This window comes from Lithobates pipiens, unplaced genomic scaffold, assembly GCF_037356315.1.
Source record: "Lithobates pipiens isolate NorthernLeopardFrog02 unplaced genomic scaffold, aLitPip1_a1.2 Scaffold_30, whole genome shotgun sequence".
Classification (NCBI taxonomy): domain Eukaryota; kingdom Metazoa; phylum Chordata; class Amphibia; order Anura; family Ranidae; genus Lithobates; species Lithobates pipiens.
In genome coordinates, this window is record NW_027507791.1 from 20,023,377 (window position 1) to 20,045,515 (window position 22,139).

A 22,139-nucleotide genomic window follows, 5' to 3' on the forward strand; every position below is an offset into this window, starting at 1 on the left:
TGACTCGATCGTCCAATTGGAAAGAATTGAGGGCAGTGGGACTAGCCCTCAGATTCTTCAAAAAGGAGCTTCAGGGTCACCACATTCAGGTGCGGTCGGACAATTCGTCCGTAGTGGCCTATCTGAACAAACAGGGTGGCACCAGAAGCGGAACCCTGTTGTCTTTAGCAACAGAGATTCTGTCCTGGGCCGAGACCTACACCCTTTCGCTCTCAGCCGTTTTCCTGAGGGGAGAGAAAAACGTAGTAGCAGATTTTCTCAGCCGAAAGAAGCTGAGGGAGGGCGATTGGGTTCTCAACCAGGAGGTCTTCAATCTCATAGTAAAGAGATGGGGGGTCTCCGGAGGTGGACCTGTTCGCGTCCAAAGACAATGCAAAAACCCCCTGTTTTTTCTCCCTAAAAAGGGGAGAGGGAGCTCTAGGGGTGGATGCCTTGAGCCAGGATTGGCATTTCGGAACTTGCTATGCCTTCCCACCTCCAGTGTTGTTGCCAGCAGTTCTGAGGAAGTTTCCGATGGAAAACACATCGCTGATTCTGGTGGCTCCACATTGGCCAAAGAGAGCATGGTTCTCAGTACTAAAACGGTTGGCGATAGAACCTCCCCTGCTCTTGCCCCTTCGGGACGATCTCCTCTCTCAGGGGCCAGTCCTATGCCCACAGGTACACCAGTGGAAGTTAGCGGCCTGGCTACTGAGGAGGGTTTGTTAAAATCTAAGGGATTCTCAGAGAGACTAGTTTCTACCCTTCTGGACAGTAGGAAGAAGGAAACTCGCCAGATCTATGAAAGGGTCTGGTTACGTTTCAACAAGTGGTGCGCAGAGAGCTCTTTCTCTGTACGAAGCTCCTCCGCAGTGTTGGAATTTTTGCAACGTGGGGCAGATAAGGGGTTATCCATCAGTACCCTTAGAGGCCAAGTATCAGCCCTTAGTGTTTTTTTGGAGGATCATTTGGCTACCAATCCATGGGTAGTCAGATTCTTTAGGGCCCTGTCCAGACAGAGACCGGTCCAGGGTCTGTCCTTTCCCAGATGGGATTTATCTTTAGTTTTGCAGAGTTTAACTGGACCCCCCTTCGAACCTTTTGAAGGAGTGTTTTCTGAGAGAGCTTACTCTGAAGACAGTATTCCTGGTAGCAGTAACAACTGCCAGGAGGGTCAGTGAGATGGAGGCCTTCTCAGTCAGGGCTCCCTTTTGTGTTATTTTTCCGGATCGGATAGTTTTAAAGACCGATCCAGCCTTTTTGCCGAAAGTGGCATCCAGCTTTCATAGAAGCCAGGAAATTGTTTTGCCCTCTTTTTGTCCCAATCCCTCCGGTGAGAAGGAATTAAGATTTCATTATTTAGATGTTAGGAGATGTATCCTACACTATCTGGAACTGACCAAGGCATTCAGAAGGTCAGATTCCTTATTTGTTTTGTTTTCCGGGGCCAGGAAAGGTTGTAAAGCGTCCCGGCGCACTATTGCTAGGTGGCTCAGAGTAGCCATTGAGCAGGCTTATTCAGCAGCAGGGAAAGAAATCCCAGTGGGTATTAAAGCACACTCCACTAGAGCTATGGCAGCCTCCCAAGCAGAAAGAGCAGGAGCTACGCCAGAACAGATCTGCAAAGCAGCAACATGGTCCAGCTATTCCACCTTTGTTAAACACTACAGAGTGGATCTGGTGTCGGCAGGTGAGCAAACCTTTGGGCGGAAGGTTTTGCAAGCTGTAGTCCCACCCTAACTGGTAAGTGCTCGCTTATCCTCTCATAGTGGCTGTCCTGAAAGACGATTAGGGAAAATTAGAGTTACGCTTACCGGTAACGTCTTTTCCAGTAGTCTTTCAGGACAGCCCTAGTTCCCACCCGAAAATTGGGGGGAGTCTTACAAAGACCAGAGCGCAGCAAGATAATAGTATTTGATAAATATGTTATTAATGTGTTCTTGTGTCTCCCCAGCTGGCCGGAGGTATTCTCGATATAACTGAGGTCCGGCAGGGGAAGTAAGAATTTATGGGCTGGCGCAGTGTTTCCAGAGGAAGAGGAGGAGTCTATCTCTCATAGTGGCTGTCCTGAAAGACTACTGGAAAAGACGTTACCGGTAAGCGTAACTCTAATTTTTGCCACAAGTGGCAGGAATATTACAATTTTTTATTTTTTTTTGCACAAAATTGTCACTAAATGATATATTGCTCACACACGCTATGGGCATAAGTGAAATTACACCCTAAAATAAATTCTGCTGCTTCTCCCGAGTACGGGGATACCACATGTGGGGGACTTTTTGGGAGCCTAGCCACGTACGGGACCCCGAAAACCAAGCACCGCCTTCAGGATTTAAATATAAAACGCTACCAAAAAAAACTGTTAGCGATCGCAGGCATCAGGCCTGACTCTGCGAACGCTGCAGTTATGTGTTTAGTGTTTTGTAAGTGACATTGATCGATCGATACTGCACTTGGGTGGGCTGGGCGGAGGGGCAAAACGCAGGTGCTAGCAGGTATCTGGGTTGATCCCGCTAACAATGCATTTTTTTGGAACCCTAAACTGCTGGGGACGCTAGTATAGATCAGATACTATACCCCTACAGGAGGTGTATGCTTTGTGCGTGGGTGTTAGCGGTACTGGCACTAACCTAGCGCTGCCTGGGGCGACGCAGACCCTGACCCTAAAACCTAATTGATATCACCCGCCGGCTGATCAGGGGGTTAAACCTTTATTGGGTAATAAATGGTGGGTGCCCTGATGCTATAAAAAGCCAACTAACTAACCAGAGTCACCCGTAACACTTATACGGTGATCACTGGTGAAAGGGTTAACTAGGGGCAATCAGGGGGTTAAAATCTTTATTGGGTAGTATTTGGGGGTCCCTGACACTATATAAAAACCTGACAGGGAACCTAAATAACTAACTGGCTAACCAGCGGCACTTATAAGGTGATCGCTGGTGAAAAGGTTAACTCTAGGGGCAATCAGGGGGTTAAAATCTTTGTTGGGTAGTATATGGGGGTACCTAACGCTATAAAAACCTTAGTGGTGAACATAAAAAAATAACTAGCTACCTAGCGGCACCAGTGACACCAATGCAGCGTTCAGAAAAACGATCGCTTAGTGACACTGGCAAAAGGGGGTGAAAGGGTTAACTAGGGGCAATCAGGGGGTTAAAACCTTTATTGGGTAGTATATGGGGGTACCTAGCGCTATAAAAACCTGGCGGTGAACCTAAAAAAATAACTAGCTACCTAGCGGCACCAGTGACACTAATGCAGCGATCAGAAAAACGATCGCTTAGTGACACTGGCAAAAGGGGGTGAAAGGGTTAACTAGGGGCAATCAGGGGGTTAAAACCTTTATTGGGTAGTATATGGGGGTACCTAGCGCTATAAAAACCTGGCGGTGAACCTAAAAAAATAACTAGCTACCTAGCGGCACCAGTGACACTAATGCAGCGATCAGAAAAACGATTGCTTAGTGACACTGGCAAAAGGGGGTGAAAGGGTTAACTAGGGGCAATCAGGGGGTTAAACCTTTATTGGGGGGGTAGTGGGCTACCCTGGACCTAACACTAACTGCCCTGACAGTTTTTACTGTCACAACTGACACTAAATGCAGTGATCAGTAAATAAATAATCACTGCAATCAGTGACACGGTGACTGGGGGGGTGATATGTGTACCTACATGTCAGTGTAGTGTTTGGTGCACTTACTTTGTGTTCTCCTCGCAGTCCAGTCAAAAAGACCGCCCCGAGGAGGATGACATCACTTCCTCCCTGCCTGTGTTTACACTACACAGGCGGGGGAAGCTTCTCATTCGCCAGGAGCGATTGAGAGGGGATGGCCAGAAACCAACGGCCATCTCCTCATCCCGATCGGACCCCCCACCCGCTGGAAGGCAAGCACGTACATGTACGTGCTTGTGCCTGTCGGTGCCATTGTGCCGACGTACATTTACATGCGGCGGTCCTTAAGTGGTTAAACAAAGCCGTAATGTCGGGGTCTTGGGTTGATTAGAGTGACAGTTGACCCTGTCACTAAACAAAACACAAAACATAAAAAGGCAGTCTGCCAAGTATCACAACATTCCTCAGCCTTGGCCAACTATAAACATAGTAACTTTTTGTCCTTTAGATCAGAGGAATGAACTTCAGCGTGTAAATGAGGGAAGTTTAACCACTTAAACATTAAACCTTTTTCTGACACTTGTTGGTTTCAAGTTAAAGAGGAAGTAAACTCTCCCACTCTGATGCTTCTTTTCATTTAGTCCATTATAATAAGTAATTATCAAACTATAGCCACTGTAATCCAGCCCAAATCGCATATTACTTACTGTTTAAGGAAACTTTAACCACTTCCCGACCAGCGCACGACGATGTATGTCGACAGAATGGCACGGGCAGGCATATTGGCGTACAGGTACGTCCAATATTCAATGCCGCCCTGCCATCGGGAGCGCGCCGCCGCCGGCGCGCTCCTGCGCTGGTCGGGACCCCCGTGAGTCCGGTCGCGGGACCCGCGGACTCGATCGCCGCGGGCATCCCCGCGATCGTCTCACGGAGCGGCCGAATGGAGGAAATGCTGTGTAAACAACATTTCTCCATTCTGCCTAGCAACTAGTGACGCTGATATCTGCTCCATGTGATTGGAGCAGAGATCAGTGTTCATTAAATGAAAGCCCAACCCCCCCACAGTTAGTAACACACCCCTAGGAACACTTAACCCCTACACTGCCACCCACTGGTTAACCCTTTCACTGCCAGTGTCATTTACACAGGAATCACTGCATTTATATAGCAGTGATTACTGTATAAATGACAATGGTCCCAAAAATGTGTCAAAAATGTCCGATGTGTCCCCCACAATGTCAGTCACAATAAAAATCGCCCCCATTACTAGTAAAAAAAAAAATAATAAAAAATTATTAATAAAAATGCTATAAAACTATCCCTATTTTGTAAACGCTATAACTTTTGCGCAAACCAATCAATAATTTCTTATTGCGATTTTTTTTTTTTACCAAAAATATGTGGAAGAATACGTATCGGCCTAAACTGAGGGAAAAAAATGTTTTTTTATATATTTTTGGGGGATATTTATTATAACAAAAAGTAAAAAATAATGCGTTTTTTTTCAAAATTGTCGCTCTCTTTTTGGTTATAGCGCAAAAAATAAAAACCGCAGGGGTGATCAAATACCACCAAAAGAAAGCTCTATTTGTGGGAAAAAAAGGACGTCAATTTTGTTTGGGAGCCACGTCGCACGACCGCGCAAATTGTTAGTTAAAGCGATGCAGTGCCGAATCGCAAAAAGGGGTCTGGTCTTTGACCAGCAAATTGGTCCGGTCTGTAAGTGGTTAAAAAAACTTGTCTCTGGGGGTTAAGTTTTGTTTTCTGAGTCCATAGTGGAGTGTATTTCTGCCCTTACATTGAGTACTTCCTGTCCTGGTAACCAAGCCTCCTTCTCAATCCATTGTTTCTATGGCAACCCTGCTTCCCTGTTCATAGCTAATTTGTTTTATTTCATAGTATTTACTTATGCCATTACCTAGTAGTGTTTGCCTTTGTCAGTCTTATCGGCTTCAGCTGATCAGATTGCAGTAATGCTGTCCCATACCCTGCTTTACACTGCATGGATGTCACATGGGGTGTAAGAGGAAGCTCTCATTCTCCTGGGATTTCAGTGTTGTGTGCTGTAGGAAGTCCTGATAATAGATGGACAAAGTACACAGAGTGTGCTGTAAATCAGGGGAGATCTGGGCATGCTCAGTGACGTTATTCTAAAGAACAAAAAGAATTACAATACTAAGTAAGGCGATGTCTAAAAGCAGTGTTCATTAGGGGGTTTTATGCTGATTTACATGGGACAATGTTGTGGGGGAGAGTTTACAACCACTTTAAAATCATTATTTTATGCTTGAAAATTAGGTAGAACCCCCAAACATTAGAGACCCTAGAGAATAAAATGGTGGTTGTTGCAATATTTGATGTCATACTGTATTTGGGCAGAAGTCTTTTCAAATGCAATTTTTTGGGGGGAAAAAACACACTTTAATGAATAAAAAATAAAAAAAATAAACACAGTAAGCCCAATTTTTTTTGTATAATGTGAAAGATGATGTTACGCCGCAAGAATTGTGAGAGAATCATGATCTTTATTCTAAGCAAAACAAATCACGATTCTCATTTTAGCCAGAATCGTGCAGCTCTAATAGAAAGTAGGTTCTGCGGTTTTCAATGGCATAGTTCACACCAGTGTCTTCAAGTTCCAGAAAAAAAGAACATGCTGCCTTTTACCTGCACTGGACTGGAATGCTGTAAAATGCATCAAAAACGCAATGGAACACACCGGAACGCACATGTCCATGTGACTATAGAGTCACACATATTGGAGTATATACAGAGAGCTGGGTCATGTGACATCTGCATATCAGTTATTAAAAAAATGTACTTAGATTTTTATTTTTTATGTTAAAAATAATTAGTGCCGTCATCCATGTTTTGAAATAGAAGCGACAATGTAAATGAAAGTGTGTGTGTTTTAATATATATGAGTACCCATGATGTGATCAGTTTGCGTTTTATTTTTTATTATATACTGGAATGGCTGGGCTTGGTGGAAGAGAACTCTGTGGCACTCCACATCATTTCCTAATCCTTTCTGGGCACCACATAGAACTACTCAACACATCCATCCATTGGCAGTGTCAGCGCTTTCATTGAGTGGATATGTGGGTGGTGTATGGGGAGTAGTTTAAGAGATTAGAACATAGGGGCAGAATTAGATTAGTACTGCCCACTGCTCTTTAATACTGGTGGTGGGGATATTACACATGAAAAGTGAAGGGACCCGCCACCCTGATGAACATGGAGCAGCGACAATTGTCCGGTCTTTTCAGCAGGAAGTTTTAAAGGGCCTCTGAGGCCTGACTTTTAAGAATGATACGAGGAGGATGGTGCTTTTGTAAGGTAAATGGAGCTAACATTACTACTAGGTATCGATGTGCCCATCAGACTACTAAAGATAGATTTTGCCCGGAGTGGGGCTTTAATGGAATATTGTAGAAAATGTAAGTTGTATGCGAAATTCTGTGTGGTGATACGTTGTCTTTTCATCCCTCCAGGCCCGAGCTCTACTGCAAACCGCGGCGGCCCTGGCCCCTCATATGTACGAGCCACATTTCAACTTTGCTTCTATCTCCGACAACGTGAGTATCTGGATTGGAAAATATGGCAGCTGGTTTATTAATTTAAAGCTAATGTAGAGGTTACCCAGTGGGAAGTGTTAGTTCATTAAGTAGACAATGCAAGACTAAATTAAACTTTATAATGAACACCGCGCTTGGCATTATCAGGAAGTATTGGCTGTCAAAGATTAATTCCAGGAATTCAGCAACGTAGCAAAAAGTGAAGGCATACTGAGTTAAAGCAGCGCTCCGCACCCCTTTTAGGGGGGAATGGGTACCTAGTTTTGACAGCTACCCGCTCCCCCCCAAAAGTTTGGCCCCCCTCCTTCCCCACAACCTTCTGGGACCTCACAGGTCCCAGAAGACTATGGCCCATTCACAAAGCTCATTGTGCTTCGTGCAGTAGGAAACTGGCTGTGAAGCCACAAGGCTTCCCTGCTGGTTTTCTTTAGTCAATATGGCCCAGAGGATCTCAAACTCCATCATGCTCACCAGACGAGCCTCATTTTCTTTCTCCCCAAGTCTTCCCCACTCCCCTATCACCATCCTTCACTTTTCCACAATGCAGTACTTATTCCTCCTCCTTTTTATAATTGTTTTAAAATATTGAAATAAAGTATTTGGCGCTATACATGTTCATAAAAAACTTTGCACAAAGAATAAATATACAGTGCATCAAGCTTAAATGTGCACACTAATGAAAGAAATTGTCATAATAGCAAGTAAAAAAGTCCATAAGTGATAAATTCCCAACTTCCCAATACCAAATCAAAATGCTCTGAGATATAACTTCTAGTTCTTCCACCACGAGTTCTCAGTATGAAGATGGCCACTCACCAGAGATGTTTGACCCCTTTTTACAGGATGGTCAAAAAATGCCTTTGGAACACCAGATTGGTTCCGCTAATAGCCTAAATCCAGTCCAATGGCCACTCGCGATGGAACTAGGATGTAAAAAATTACTCCATAGGAGACACGGATAAAAGTCTTATTGTATAGTAATTTCTAGGAATCTAGGAGCTGCAAGGCATGTAGAATGCTTATGTTAATGTGCAATTTCCAATATGTTGGTAGAACCACTAGAACCATGGCAAAAAGAGTGGGAGAACATATAGACAACATATAAAAAATGGGTTTAAACGCCATAGTGTATACAATTATTTTAGGTTGATGCACAACAAGGACCCCTCCCTACTCCGGTTCTGGGGTATTGATGGGGTTCGCCAGCATTGGAGAGGTACGGACATGACTAAAAAAGTGTTGCAGATGGAGATATAGACTTCAATCTCTCCAGCCTATGTGATTAAACATAGATAATGATTATAAAATGTTTTTTAACTGATTTATTGATTGCAGTAATCTATTTTATTGGTTGTATTCGATTTTCAGAACATGTATAGCTCCAAATCCTTTTATTTCAATATTTTACGCAGTTTAGTGATTTTCTTCACTTTTAAAGGGGCAGCTGTTTGATATACAGTGGGGCAAAAAAGTATTTAGTCAGCCACCAATTGTGCAAGTTCTCCCACTTAAAAAGATGAGAGAGGCCTGTAATTGTCATCATAGGTATACCTCAACTATGAGAGACAAAATGTGGAAACAAATCCAGACAATCACATTGTCTGATTTTTGAAAGAATTTATTTCCAAATTATGATGGCAAATAAGTATTTTATTCACCTACAAACAAGCAAGATTTCTGGCTCTCACAGACCTGTATCTTTTTTAAGAGGCTCCTCTGTCCTCCACTCATTACCTGTATTAATGGCATCTGTTTGAACTTGTTATCACTATAAAAGACACCTGTCCACAACCTCAAACAGTCACACTCCAAACTCCACTATGGTGAAGACCAAAGAGCCGTCAAAGGACACCAGAAACAAAATTGTAGACCTGCACCAGGCTGGGAAGACTGAATCTGCAATAGGCAAGCAGCTTGGTGTGAAGAAATCAACTGTGAAAGCAATAATTAGAAAATGGACGACATACAAGACCACTGATATTCTCCCTCGATCTGGGGTTCCACACAAGAGCTCACACCGTGGGGGTCAAAATGATCACAAGAACGGTGAGCAAAAATCCCAGAACCACACGGGGGGACCTAGTGAATGACCTGCAGAGAGCTGGGACCAACGTAACAAAGGCTACCATCAGTAACACACCACGCCGCCAGGGACTCAGATCCTGCAGTGCCAGACGTGTCCCCCTGCTTAAGCCAGTGTCTGTCTGGGCCCATCTGAGGTTTGCTAGAGAGCATTTGGATGATCCAGAAGAGGATTGGGAGAATGTCATGTGGTCAGATGAAACAAAGTAGAACTGTTTGGTAGAAACACAACTAGCCATGTTTGGAGGAGAGAGAATGCTGAGTTGCAACCAAACACCATACCTACTGTGAAGCATGGGGGTGGCAACATTATGCTTTGGGGCTGTTTCTCTGCAAAGGGAACAGGACGACTGATCCATGTACATGAAAGAATAAATGGGGCCATCGATCGTGCGATTTTTGAGTGCAGACCTCCTCCCATCAGCAAGGGCATTGAAGACCCACCACCCAGGCAACAAAGGAGTGGCTGCGTCCTGGTCGCCAGATCTCAACCCTATAGAAAACCTTTGGAGGGAGTTGAAAGTCTGTGTTGCCCAGCGACAGTCCCAAAACATCACTGCTCTAGAGGAGATCTGCATGGAGGAATGGGCCAACATACCAGCAACAGTGTGTGGCAACCTTGTGAAGACTTAAGCCGCATACACACGTGGCGGACTGTCTGGCCAACTTAGTCCGTCAGACAATCTGACGGACAGTCCGTCATACTTTCGAATGAACGGACTTGCCCACACACGGCACTTTTTGAGCGGACTAATACGGCGGACTAAGTCCGCCATACTATCCGCCCTACTTTTGAAATGAACGGACTCGCCCACACACGCGGAGGAAAGTCCGCTCATTTCGAGCGCGTCTCCAGGTAGGCGGGGCCCGCGAAGGAGACGTCGCTGGCCCCGCCGCCTGGTATGGACTTAAAGGGGAACCCCAACGCCGAAAAAAAACGGCGTGGGGGTCCCCCCTAAGTCCACAACAGACCCTTGTCCGAGCACGCTACCCGGCCGGCCAGGAAAGGGGGGCGAGCGAGCGCCCCCCCTCCTGAGCCGTACCAGGCCGCGTGCCCTCAACATGGGGGGTGCCTTGGGGAAGGGGGGGGCCGCGCGGCCCCCCCACCCCAAAGCACCTTGTCCCCATGTTGATGAGGACAAGGGCCTCTTCCCGACAACCCTGGCCATTGGTTGTCGGGGTCTGCGGGCGGGGGGCTTATCGGAATCCGGGAGCCCCCTTTAATAAGGGGGCCCCCGGATACCGGCCCCCCACCCTATGTGAATGAGTATGGGGTACAATGTACCCCTACCCATTCACCTGTAAAATAAAAGTACCAAAAAAAACACAACACACAAGATAAAATACTTTATTGCACAGCTCCAGGGGTCTTCCGTCTTCGGGGGTCTTCTCGCCGGACTCCTCCGCTATCTTCTTGTAGCTCTTTTGCTAGCGGAGGAGTCCGGCTTTCTTCCTCGCCGCCGGCCTCTTCTCCCGACTTCGGGGGTCTTGTCCCCCTCTTCGGTTCTTCTGCCGGGCCACCGCGCCTTCTTATAGCTCTTTTACAGGCAGTGGCCCGGTCTTCTGTCGCCGCCGTCGCCTTCTTCTTCTTCTCCTTCTCCTTCTCCTTCTCCAGGAGATGTTGCCTCGACGCTCTCTCCGGCCGGAATGCCAGGGACGCGCTCCGCTGCCACTTATATAGGGACAATGGGGCGGTGTCACATGGGGACTATGACATCGTAAGGGGGCGGGGTCACCATGTGACATAAAGCCATGTGACACCGCCCCATTGTCCCTATATAAGTGGCAGCGGAGCGCGTCCCTGGCATTCCGGCCGGAGAGAGCATCGAGGCAACATCTCCTGGAGAAGAAGAAGAGGAAGAACGGAAGGCGGCGGCGACGGCGGCGACGGCGGCGACAGAAGACCGGGCCACCGCCTGTAAAAGAGCTATAAGAAGGCGCGGTGGCCCGGCAGAAGAACCGAAGAGGGGGACAAGACCCCCGAAGTCGGGAGAAGAGGCCAGCGGCGAGGAAGAAAGCCGGACTCCTCCGCTAGCAAAAGAGCTACAAGAAGATAGCGGAGGAGTCCGGCAAGAAGACCCTCGAAGACGGAAGACCCCCGGAGCTGTGCAATAAAGTATTTTATCTCGTGTGTTGTGTTTTTTTTGGTACTTTTATTTTACAGGTGAATGGGTAGGGGTACATTGTACCCCATACTCATTCACATAGGGTGGGGGGCCGGTATCCGGGGGCCCCCTTATTAAAGGGGGCTCCCGGATTCCGATAAGCCCCCCGCCCGCAGACCCCGACAACCAACGGCCAGGGTTGTCGGGAAGAGGCCCTTGTCCTCATCAACATGGGGACAAGGTGCTTTGGGGTGGGGGGGGCCGCGCGGCCCCCCCTTCCCCAAGGCACCCCCCATGTTGAGGGCACGCGGCCTGGTACGGCTCAGGAGGGGGGGCGCTCGCTCGCCCCCCTTTCCTGGCCGGCCGGGTAGCGTGCTCGGACAAGGGTCTGTTGTGGACTTGGGGGAACCCCCACGCCGATTTTTTCCGGCGTTGGGGTTCCCCTTTAAGTCCATACCAGGCGACGGGGCCAGCGACGTCTCCTTCGCGGGCCCCGCCTACCTGGATACCCGCTCGAAATGAGCGGACTTTTCTCCGGGCGGGAAAAGTCCGCTCATTTCAAAAGTACGGCGGACTGGCACACACACGGGCGGATTGTCCGCCGAAATGCGAGTCCAGCGGACAGTATTTCCAACATTCCAAAATACTTAGTCCGCCAGACGGCACGCTGAAAAAGTCCGCTGAAGCCCACACACGAGCGGACTGTCCGCTGAAATGTGTTTTGGCGGACTAAGTAGGCCAGACAGTCCGCCCGTGTGTAAGCGGCTTTACAGAAAATGTTTGACCTCTGTCATTGCCAACAAAGGATATATAACAAAATATTGAGATGAACTTTTGATATTGACCAAATACTTATTTTCCACCATAATTTGCAAATAAATTCTTTCAAAAATCAGACACTGTGATTGTCTGGATTTGTTTCCACATTTTGTCTCTCATAGTTGAGGTATACCTATGATGACAATTACAGGCCTCTCTCATCTTTTTAAGTGGGAGAACTTTCACAATTGGTGGCTGACTAAATACTTTTTTGCCCCACTGTATGTTCTCATCCCCATAGGGCACCATTATTGGTACATATTTTTTAATATTGTTTGTCTCAAACCTTATTCTTCTAGTGCAGTGATGGGGAACCTTGGCACCCCAGATGTTTTGGAACTACATTTCCCACGATGCCCTACTACACTGCAGAGTGCATGGGCATCATGGGAAATGGAGTTCCAAAGCATATGGGGGTGGCAAAGTTCCCCATCACTGTTCTAGCGTGACCCCGTCCCCTTCATCAGCAGTGTTGTGGTTTCTATTCTGATAGGTCTGTACTAACTGACACCACTTTCAATTGCAGAAACATGGTCAGGGCCGTCTTTAAGGCAGGGCAAAAGGGGCAGCTGGCCTGGGCCCCATCATTGTTGTGGGGCCCTTAGCAGCTGCCTCATACTTGCCAACTATCCCAGTTTAAATTCCCTTGTCCCTTGAAGTTTTAGTCCAGTGCTGTGTCCTGATAACTCAGTGTGAAGTTCTGTTACTAATTCTGCTTAGCTCTGCCCTGTTGCTGTATACAGATGACTCGCCTGAAAACCCTGTGTTTACATGTAAATAATCTGCATTGTTATGTAAATAGCGGCAGCATTAATATGTAAATAGCCGTGGCCCAGCGTCATTGATATGTAAATAGAGGCAGCATTTTTATATATATCGTGCCCCCTTGAGGTCATATCCACTAATCACTTCTGCTGAATGCTGCCCACTGGGGGAGGTAAAGGGGCATGCTTGCAGGTCTTACCTACAACTGTGGTCATTAAGCCTATAATCAGCCTGTTCTGCAGAGGTAATCAAATTGGAGATGGAACCCTTTTTCAGAATAACATGGTGCCACAGTGCCGTGAATTTTGGTGCATGTGAAAACGCACATCTCCGCATATGCGGGAGGGTGTCATTAAAAAAAATAATGGAACTGCTGAGTTGAGTTGAGAGGTATCTTGATATAGCATGCTCTTACTCCGAAGGGTTCCCAAGCGCTTGACTAGTGCCAATTTGGAAGGGAGCCAATTAACTTACCAGCATGTCTTTTAGAGTGTGGGAGGAAACCCACGCAGGCACAGGGAGAACATGCAAACTCCAGGCAGATTGTGTCATGGTCAGGATTCAAACCGGCGCCCCTTTTTTCTGCTAGGGGAAAGTGCTACCCACTACACCACTGTGTATCTACTAAAGGGCAGCATGTTTGTGTGGTGCCAGAAAAGCCATTTCGCATGCGTTCCCGACACACACAAATGTGAATGCAGGCTAAATGTCTCAGTTGCATTGGTGGTCAGTGTAAATCTTCTCATTACATTTGGGCTTGGTGTACAACCCTTTTTCATTCACGCCAGTGGCCAGTGTGAAGGTCCCCTTTACATTAGTGGTCAGTGTAAATCCCCATTACATTGGTGGCCAGTGTAGAAACTCTACTTTATATTTGTAATCGGTAAAAAAAAATCCAAATTTGCATTTGTGGTCAGTTTCAAATCCTTACTTACATTAGTGGTCCATGTAGATGCCCCCTTTAAATTGGTGGTGAGTGTAAATCCCTCCTTACAATGGTGACCAGTGTAGAAATCCCCCTTTATTGGTTGTTGATGTAAAATCCCCCATTACATTGGTTGTCAGTGTAAATTCTCCATTACATTGGTAATTAGTGTACATTTCCTTTTACATTGGTGGTAAGTGTAAATCCCCCTTTACATTGATGGTCATTGTAAATCACCCCTAAAGCCCCATACACACTATCAGATTATCTGCTGAGTTTTTCCTTCAGATTTACCAAAACCATGTAGTAGAAGGGCCTGCCTGATTGCATACACATTGAAACTCCTAAGGTTTGTCCTCATATTATATGGTTTTGGTAAATCTGAAGGAAAAACTCAGCAGATAATCTGATGGTGTGTATGGGGCTTTACATTGTTGGTCAGTACAAATCTCCTTGACAATGTTTGTGTATATTCCCCCTTACAGGGAGGTCATTGTATATTATTCCCCTTTACACTGGTGGTTCGTGTAAATGCTCTTATTACATCTGTGTCAGTGTAGAAATCCCTCTTTATATTGGAGGGTGGCGTAAAATCCCCTGGTACATGATGTTTCAGAATTTGCCACAGGTGTACTGCCTCCTAACTAATCCCCACCACTGCCACTGATCCCATCAACCTCACAGTTTTGCCACTGATTACCCCCCCCCCCCCCCCCCCAGCACTGCCACTGATTTCAGGAGTCCTAGAGTTGCAAGGCATTTTCTGTCTATTGATGGGTCCCCTCACCTTCCCAGTCCATGGTGTGCAGCAGTGAGGAGATGATGTGCTATAACCTTTAGCAACCAATCAGTGAGCAGTAATGATGTGTACTAACTTCTTGCAGCCAATCATTAAGCAGTAAGGATATGCAGTAACATCTAGCAACCCATCCGTGAGCAATAATGTACAGTAACCTCTTGCAACCAATTAGTGAGTGGTAAGGATGTCCAGTTACCTCTAGCAACCAAAAAACAAGAAGTAGTCATGTGCTGTAACCTCTGTCAAATAAGTGAGCCATAATGTGTGTTGTAACCTTTAGCAGCCAGTCAGTGTGCGGCAATGATACACTGTAACCTCTGTCAAGCAAGCGCAATTGTAGCCTGATTTTATTCAGTAAACTATTTTTTTGTATGTCTCGGAGCACAAATGTTTGCCCAGGGTCCAATCCATAATAAAGATGGCCCTGAACATGGTTACAATTTAATGTTTGTGTTTCAGGTCGGAGACCTCCAGAGCAGTTATGTGGCAGCGCAGAGGTCAGAAGCCGCCTTTCCTGAACATGTGGAGACCCAGCAGCTCCTCGAGAAGCTGAGGCAGCATTTCGCCATGATCTGAGCCGTCCTGCACACATGGCAGATAATAGGCGCTGAGTAGCACCGACAGGCAGAGTAGTGAAAATGATGCAAAGCTAATCTCTGATCGTTGTACTGGCAGCTGAGGGGACACTGTAACAGGGTCCTGTAAAGCCAGAAAGAAATGAGTAACACCTGTATAGACCTTTTCTGTGGTTATAACAGAGAATGTGTCCCATAGGTTCCACTATAGCTTTAGGAAATGCTCCATTTTAGGTTTTGCTGGTCTTTATTATTAGCGTGTCTTGCTGTGTTTTTGAACATGGCAATAATGTGCTTTAAAAAAAAGCAAAAAGGTTCCCATTTAATGAACACACTTGACACTTTGGGGGAGATTAATTATATCTGGAGCACTCAGAATCTGGTGCAGCTGTGCATGGTAGCCAATCGGCTTCTAACTTTAGCTTGTTCAATTAAAGAGCAACGCCACTTTTGTTGAAGGAGAAAAAAAAAAAAGTATGATCCGTCTTTTTTTCTAGGCTACTGACACTCGGGAATGTGGGTGAGGGGGTCAGGGGCTTGTAGTGAAGGATACAAACTCAGAAAGCAAGTTGTCCATTAAAACAGACCCAAAATAAGTGTAGATTTGAAAGCACTGGCCTACGGAGAACACCAACAAGCATTGACCTGCTGCAGAATTTCCTCATTTTCTGCTAAGTCTTCTTGAAACTGGTGCAAGTTTAGCACTGAGGTCAGGAGGTCACCAGCACTCCAAGCATACATTTGTAAGGTATTTTTTTTGCCACAAAATAATGTTGCATAGGTTAAATGGCCAACGTTTTGTGGCTTCATAGGATCCCGTATCTCAGGACAACTCGGTGACAATTGACACACAACATAGAGTGGAACTCAACTGTATCTGATCACCACAAGCTGAAAACACAATTGTATTCATTTCTAGTATTGCCATCCCCAACCCATTTCCATCCATGTCTCTATGCTTTATTTTGTTGAGAAATCATTTTGAAAAACACCCCTTAACATTTCTAGCCACGGCCATCTTGAGTAAGGGCTGATGATTCATGTAGGATTTACTTTTATTTATTATTATTTAAGGTACTTGTATAGCACCGTCAATTTACACAGCGCTTGCTTTGTGGGCAATCAACAGAAGGGAGGGGCCAGGAGCATCTGCGAGGGACCTGAGAAGAGGAGGATCTGGGGCTGCTTTGTGCAAAATCATTACACAGAGCAGGTAAGTATAACATGTTTGTTAAAAAAAACAAAAAACTTTAGTATCACTTTAAACCCAAAAGCAAACATTTTATTATATTACAGCTTACCAATTCTTGGATGTGAGGACTGCATTGGTTTACTTCTGTAGGCTTTTTTTTTTTTTTCACCTGGTTCTAGCCACTAAGTCTGTTTTTCAAAAGGAGACTCTCCAGCAGAATGTATCAGTTACAGAGATGAGAGCAAACCATTTACTACAGACGGGTGCTTACAATGATCTGCTTTTATAAACATAAAACCTTTATCCCAATAGAAAAAAAAAAGTTTCCTGTAACTGATTATAAAGCATTAGCTGGAGGATGGCTTAAATTTGTTAGTGTATCTAAATCTGTTAGTACATCTTACAGGGGGGGGGGGGATCCCCCAAACTGAAAATGCTGCTGTCTGCTTTGCTTCCTTTGCTCCTTCTTCCAGAGCAGGGCCCTCTAATACAGGAGGGGTATTACTGTCCAAATGACCGGGTAAAAACGGGGGGGAAAGCTTAAAAATGAATGCATTTTTGGGTTTAATACTGCTTTAACCACATGCTGACCAGCCGCCGCAGTTGTACTGCGGCAGCATGGTTCGGCTGCGCAAATTGCCGTTATGCTACATCGGTAGCATAAGCGGCCACTAGTTTCCAGTTCTCTGAGCAGGGAACTGACAAGATCGTCTGTCCATAAAGAGTATGAACAGCGATCTGTTAGTTTCCCTGCACAGTCCCATCCCCCCTTCAGTTAGAACACAAAATAGGATACGTATTAACCCCTCCCCTGCCCACTAGTGTTAACTCCTTCACTGCCAGTGACATTTTTACAGTAATCAATGCAATTTTAGTCGCACTGATTGCTGTATTAATGCCGAAGGTCCCAAAAATGTGTCAAAATTGACGTGTCCGCCATAATGCCGCAGTCACGATAAAAATCACTTAACGCCGCCATTACTAGTAAATAATAAAAAAAAATTAATAAAAATGCCATAAAACTATCCCCTATTTTGTAGACGTTATAACTTTTGCGCAAACCAATCAATATAGCCTTATTGCGATCATTTTTTATTTTATTTTTTTACCAAAAATATGTAGAATACGTATTGGCCTAAACTGAGGGGAAAAAGTTTTTTTTTTTATATATTCTTTGGGGATATTTATTATAGCAAAAAGTTAAAAATAATGCTTTTTTTTTATTTGTCGCTCTTTTTTTGTTTATAGTGCAAAAAATAAAAACTGCAGAGGTGATCAAATACCACAAAATGAAAGCTCTATTTGTAGGGGAAAAAAGACGTCAATTTTGTTTGGGAGCCACGTCGCACGACCGCGCAATTTTCAGTTAAAGTGACGCAGTGCCATCCGGGGCCAGCCAAATGGTCCGGGGCTTAGTGGTTAAATTGTGTGTGTCAATTGTCACGAGTCCCCCTGCAAGGTCCTGAAACGTTGGATAATTCTCCTGTGTGACCTTATGTGTCTATAATAAATTTTGCACATGCTTTGATTCCTAGCACCATCCATTGCAGTACCTATAAGCACCCCCTCCTTAAAGCGGAACTACACCATGTCTGAGCACCACAAACCAAAAACACTATTTCATTCTTTTATTTTTTTTCTATTCTATGTGAACTCCCCCATCCATCCATGTCTGCTTTATTTTGTTGAGAAATCACTTAGAAAAACACCACCCCTCTAGCATTTCTGGCCATGACCTTTTATGCGTAAGGGCGGATGATTCATGCAGCATTTATTTCCTGGAGTTCATCTGCCTTTAGCTCAGACATGCAAGCAGGAGAGAGTACTGAACCGCGAAAAACCCTCCTAAAGACTCCTGGGATGTATGACATCATTTGCCTAGGCCTGGAAACCAGGAAGAAACTGCAGAAATGTAAGAAAAAGAAAAAAAAAGTTTAAAACAAGTAAATATAATATACTTTTCTTACTATTTACTATTGCTAGCAGTAAGGAATAAAAAGTGTCAATGTTGATAGAGAGAGTGAAGTTACACTTTAAAGTGGAACTAAATCCATCGACTTAAAGTGGTTGTAAACCTCAGACATGAAATGCAAACAACGCATAACTCTTTAGAGTGTGTACTTGTGTCAATCCAGAGCACTAAGTATCACTTCTGTCTGCTACCTCCTTCCTCTGCTATCTGCACGAGTCAAAGGTGACAGAGGAGGGAGCCTCCAGCACACAGCCTGTGATCGCCAGCCTCTGCTCTGTTCCTGTGTGGAGGGGGGGGGGGGTGCGTCCCTTCCCTCCAATCAGCTCTCAGAGCTCTCCTCACTCAGTTCTGCAGAGTGTAACTTCAGCTCTCCGCCCCCTTCTTTTTTCTGAACTCGCAGACAAGTTTTAGGCCTCATGCACACTGCATGTTCTAAAAACGCCAGTAGCTTTAGTCAGAGACTGTTTAAAACGCAAGTTTTTAGCGTATTGCAGTGGTTTTTAAGCTTTTTTTAGCATTTGCGTTTTTTAGCAAAACTATACTCTCACAAAAGCTTGTGGCTCAAAAACTCTCAAACACAGGATAGCCGTGTTTTTCAGAGCAACTTTAAAAATGTCCATTGGGCCTTAAAAAAGGCAGAAGGTTTTTTATAACTTCATGCATTCTATGCATGAAGCTAGAAAAAACCTTCAGTGTGCAGCAGCCGCCCTCAACACCCCTAATACTTACCTAAGCCCCATCTCGATCCAGCCATGTTGCACAAGAATCTCGGCTGCCCGGGATTGTCCCTCCTGATTGGCTGAAACACAGCAGTGGGCGCCATTGGCTCCTGCTGCTGTTAATCAAAACCAGTGAGCCAATGAGGAGAGAGAGAGGGGGAGGCCACGGGCCCATGTCTGAATGAACACATAGAGCTGTGGCTTGGCTCAGGTACACCCATAGCAAGCTGCTTGCTGTGGGGACACTTGGCAGGAAGGAGGGACCAGGATCACTGAAGAGGGACCTGAGAAGTGGAGGATCGGGGCAAAACCATTACACAGAGCAGGTAAGTACAACATGTTTGTTATTTTTACACACAAAAAAAAGACTTTAATATCACTTTAACCACTTCAGACCGGACCATTTTGCTGGTCAAAGACCAGACCACTTTTTGCGATTCGGCACTGCGTCGCTTTAACTGACAATTGCACGGTCGTGCGACGTGGCTCCCAAACAAAATTGACGTCCTCTTTTTCCCACAAATAGAGCTTTCTTTTGGTGGTATTTGATCACCTCTGCGGTTTTTATTTTTTGTGCTATAAACAAAAATAGAGCGTAATTTTTTTTAAAAACGCATTATTTTTTTACTTTTTGTTATAATAAATATCCCCCAAAAATATATAAAAAAACATTTTTTTTCCCTCAGTTTAGGCTGATACGTATTCTTCTACATATCTTTGGTAAAAAAGCGATTATTGATTGGCGATCAGCAATTTTTATTGTGACTGCGACATTATGGTGGACGCATCGGACATTTTTGACACATTTTTGGGACCATTGTCATTTATACAATAATCACTGCTATATAAATGCAGTGATTCCTGTGTAAATGACACTGGCAGTGAAGGGGTTAACCAGTGGGTGGCAGTGTAGGGGTTAAGTGTTCCTAGGGGTGTGTTACTAACTGTTGGGGGCTGGGCTTTAATTTAGTGAACACTGATCTCTGCTCCAATCGCATGGAGCAGAGATCAGTGTTCACTAGTTGCTAGGCAGAACGGGAAAATGCTGTTTACAACGGCGTTTCCTCGTTCAGCCGCCCCGTGAGACGTTCACGTGTATGCCCGCGGCGATCGAGTCCACGGGGGTCCCTACCTGCACGCGAGCGTGCCAGCGGCGGCGCGCTCGCGATGGCAGGGTGGCATTAAAGATTGGACCAATATGCCTGCCCGTGCCATTCTGCCAACATACATCGGCGTGCGCTGGTCGGGAACCGGTTAAAATTCTGGACATTGAACGGATGTAGAGAAGGTGGTGCAGCAGATAAACAGGTGCAACTTATTTAGGAGGATTTGTTTCATCACTGTTTTATAATTTCAGTCACTTCACTGGCTATATGGGCAGAGTTTACAACCACTTTCAGGGCTTGTTCACACCATACGTGCATAAAAACCGATGGGTAAACCGCGCAGATTTCACTTGCAGAGACATCCGTTTTCATGCGTGTCAGTTATGTGCCCTGTTCACACCAATGTTGATGTCATGTCTGTTCTTTTTCCCATGCAGAAAACTGCATAAATGTTGCAGATTCCTGTGCAGAACAGATCTGCACATGATACCAGTGTTGTGGTGTGAACAGGGCACATAGAGAACAATTTTTTTTTTTTGTGCCCGTGCAGAACGCGTGCCGAAAAACTGATGTCTCTGCACCATGGTGTGAACAAGGTCGAACGGTTTAAATACATTTTTACGTTCCCAGCATGCCAGGAATGTTAAAGAGGAACTGCAATCTGAACACATCATTTTGTATTAAAAACATGTTTGCCATTCTGAAGCTTCCCTCCAACCACTTTGCATATTATTTTATATATACTGTGATTCTGTACTTCCCAAATATGCTGCAGAAATCTCCCTCCACTGAGTCTGGCTGCAGACATTTTAACTGTGGGCAGCTGAAGCTGCTGCCTGTTCACTTCCTGGATTTTCACAAACACACAGAGGCACACCTCCAGCTCTGCAGCCCTCCTATGACTCTTCCCCCCTCTTTCCCTGGCAAACTCTTAGGAGAGAGAGAGCTGTGCATGATGTCATAAGCCTAGGCTTTTTACCAGACAAGAAACAGGAAGTGGGCTGTATAAGGGATTTACTGCGAGGAAAAACTACAACAAGGTCAGAAGATTTAGTAGATGGAAAGATGAAAAAAATGACAGAAGTTCCACTCTGTCACAATTGCTTGAGATCTGTTACGACACCAGTCATTTGATAGTTTATCAGTTTGGTTGAGCACACATGTGCAGCACCATGACACGTGCAGATCAAACAGAAGCTAAGATGGCAGCTTCCTTGGCTGAAGTGGATAGGAGGGTTTAGTTCCACTATAATTACATCTGGTCCAGCACCACCAGGATTGTGCAGCTCTACATAAGCTTTACTTTGCTTTCCTCTGAGGTCATTCCACATGGAGCACTTTCCTGTCCTTTCAGGTTTTTGAGTGGCAGCTGGTATAGCCGGTACAGTGGGAATTTTGGCACTATGGGAACCGATATGAAGGTCACTATAGACAGAGGCAGAGTGCTGTCAGCTTAGACATTTCCGTCCCCCTTCTAGAAAGCATTTATATGTGGATCTGTGTTTTATGTAAAAGGCACTTATATGTATATTTGTAATTAGAGAATAAATTATTTTAGCATTTGCAATCTGTGATCTGTCCTACTTCTGTGAATGATAAAACATTGCAATGGGGGCGATTTAAACTGATGCACTCAGATTTTGGTGCAGCTGTGCACAGTAGCCAATCGGCTACTAACTTCAGCTTGTTCAGTGAAGCTTTGACCAGAAAACCTGGAAGCTGATTGGTTACTATGCAAAGCTGCACCAGATTCTGAGTGCGCCAGTTTTAGTAAATCTCCCCTAATGTTTCTTTGGGAAGAAATTAGGATAAAGGAGCGCCCAGCAATCAAAGAGGTAAGTACATTTGTATTTTATTTGAAGTTTTTAGGGATTTTAAGGATTTTGATTCTAATAATAATATTTA

At 45.1% G+C, this 22,139-nt stretch overlaps 1 protein-coding gene across 2 annotated transcripts in view; it reads left to right on the forward strand.

Moving 5' to 3' along the window:
• Positions 1 to 21,801, forward strand: part of TTC8 (tetratricopeptide repeat domain 8) — an 86,549-nt gene extending 64,748 nt beyond the window's left edge. For both annotated transcript variants that reach the window (XM_077463742.1, XM_077463743.1), the window contains 2 exons: positions 7,092 to 7,175; positions 15,130 to 21,801. In XM_077463742.1, coding sequence (XP_077319868.1) covers positions 7,092 to 7,175; positions 15,130 to 15,246 — 201 coding nt within the window. In that variant the 3' untranslated portion in view covers positions 15,247 to 21,801. The remainder of the gene's footprint in view (positions 1 to 7,091; positions 7,176 to 15,129) is intronic.
• Positions 21,802 to 22,139: the final 338 nt, after the last annotated feature.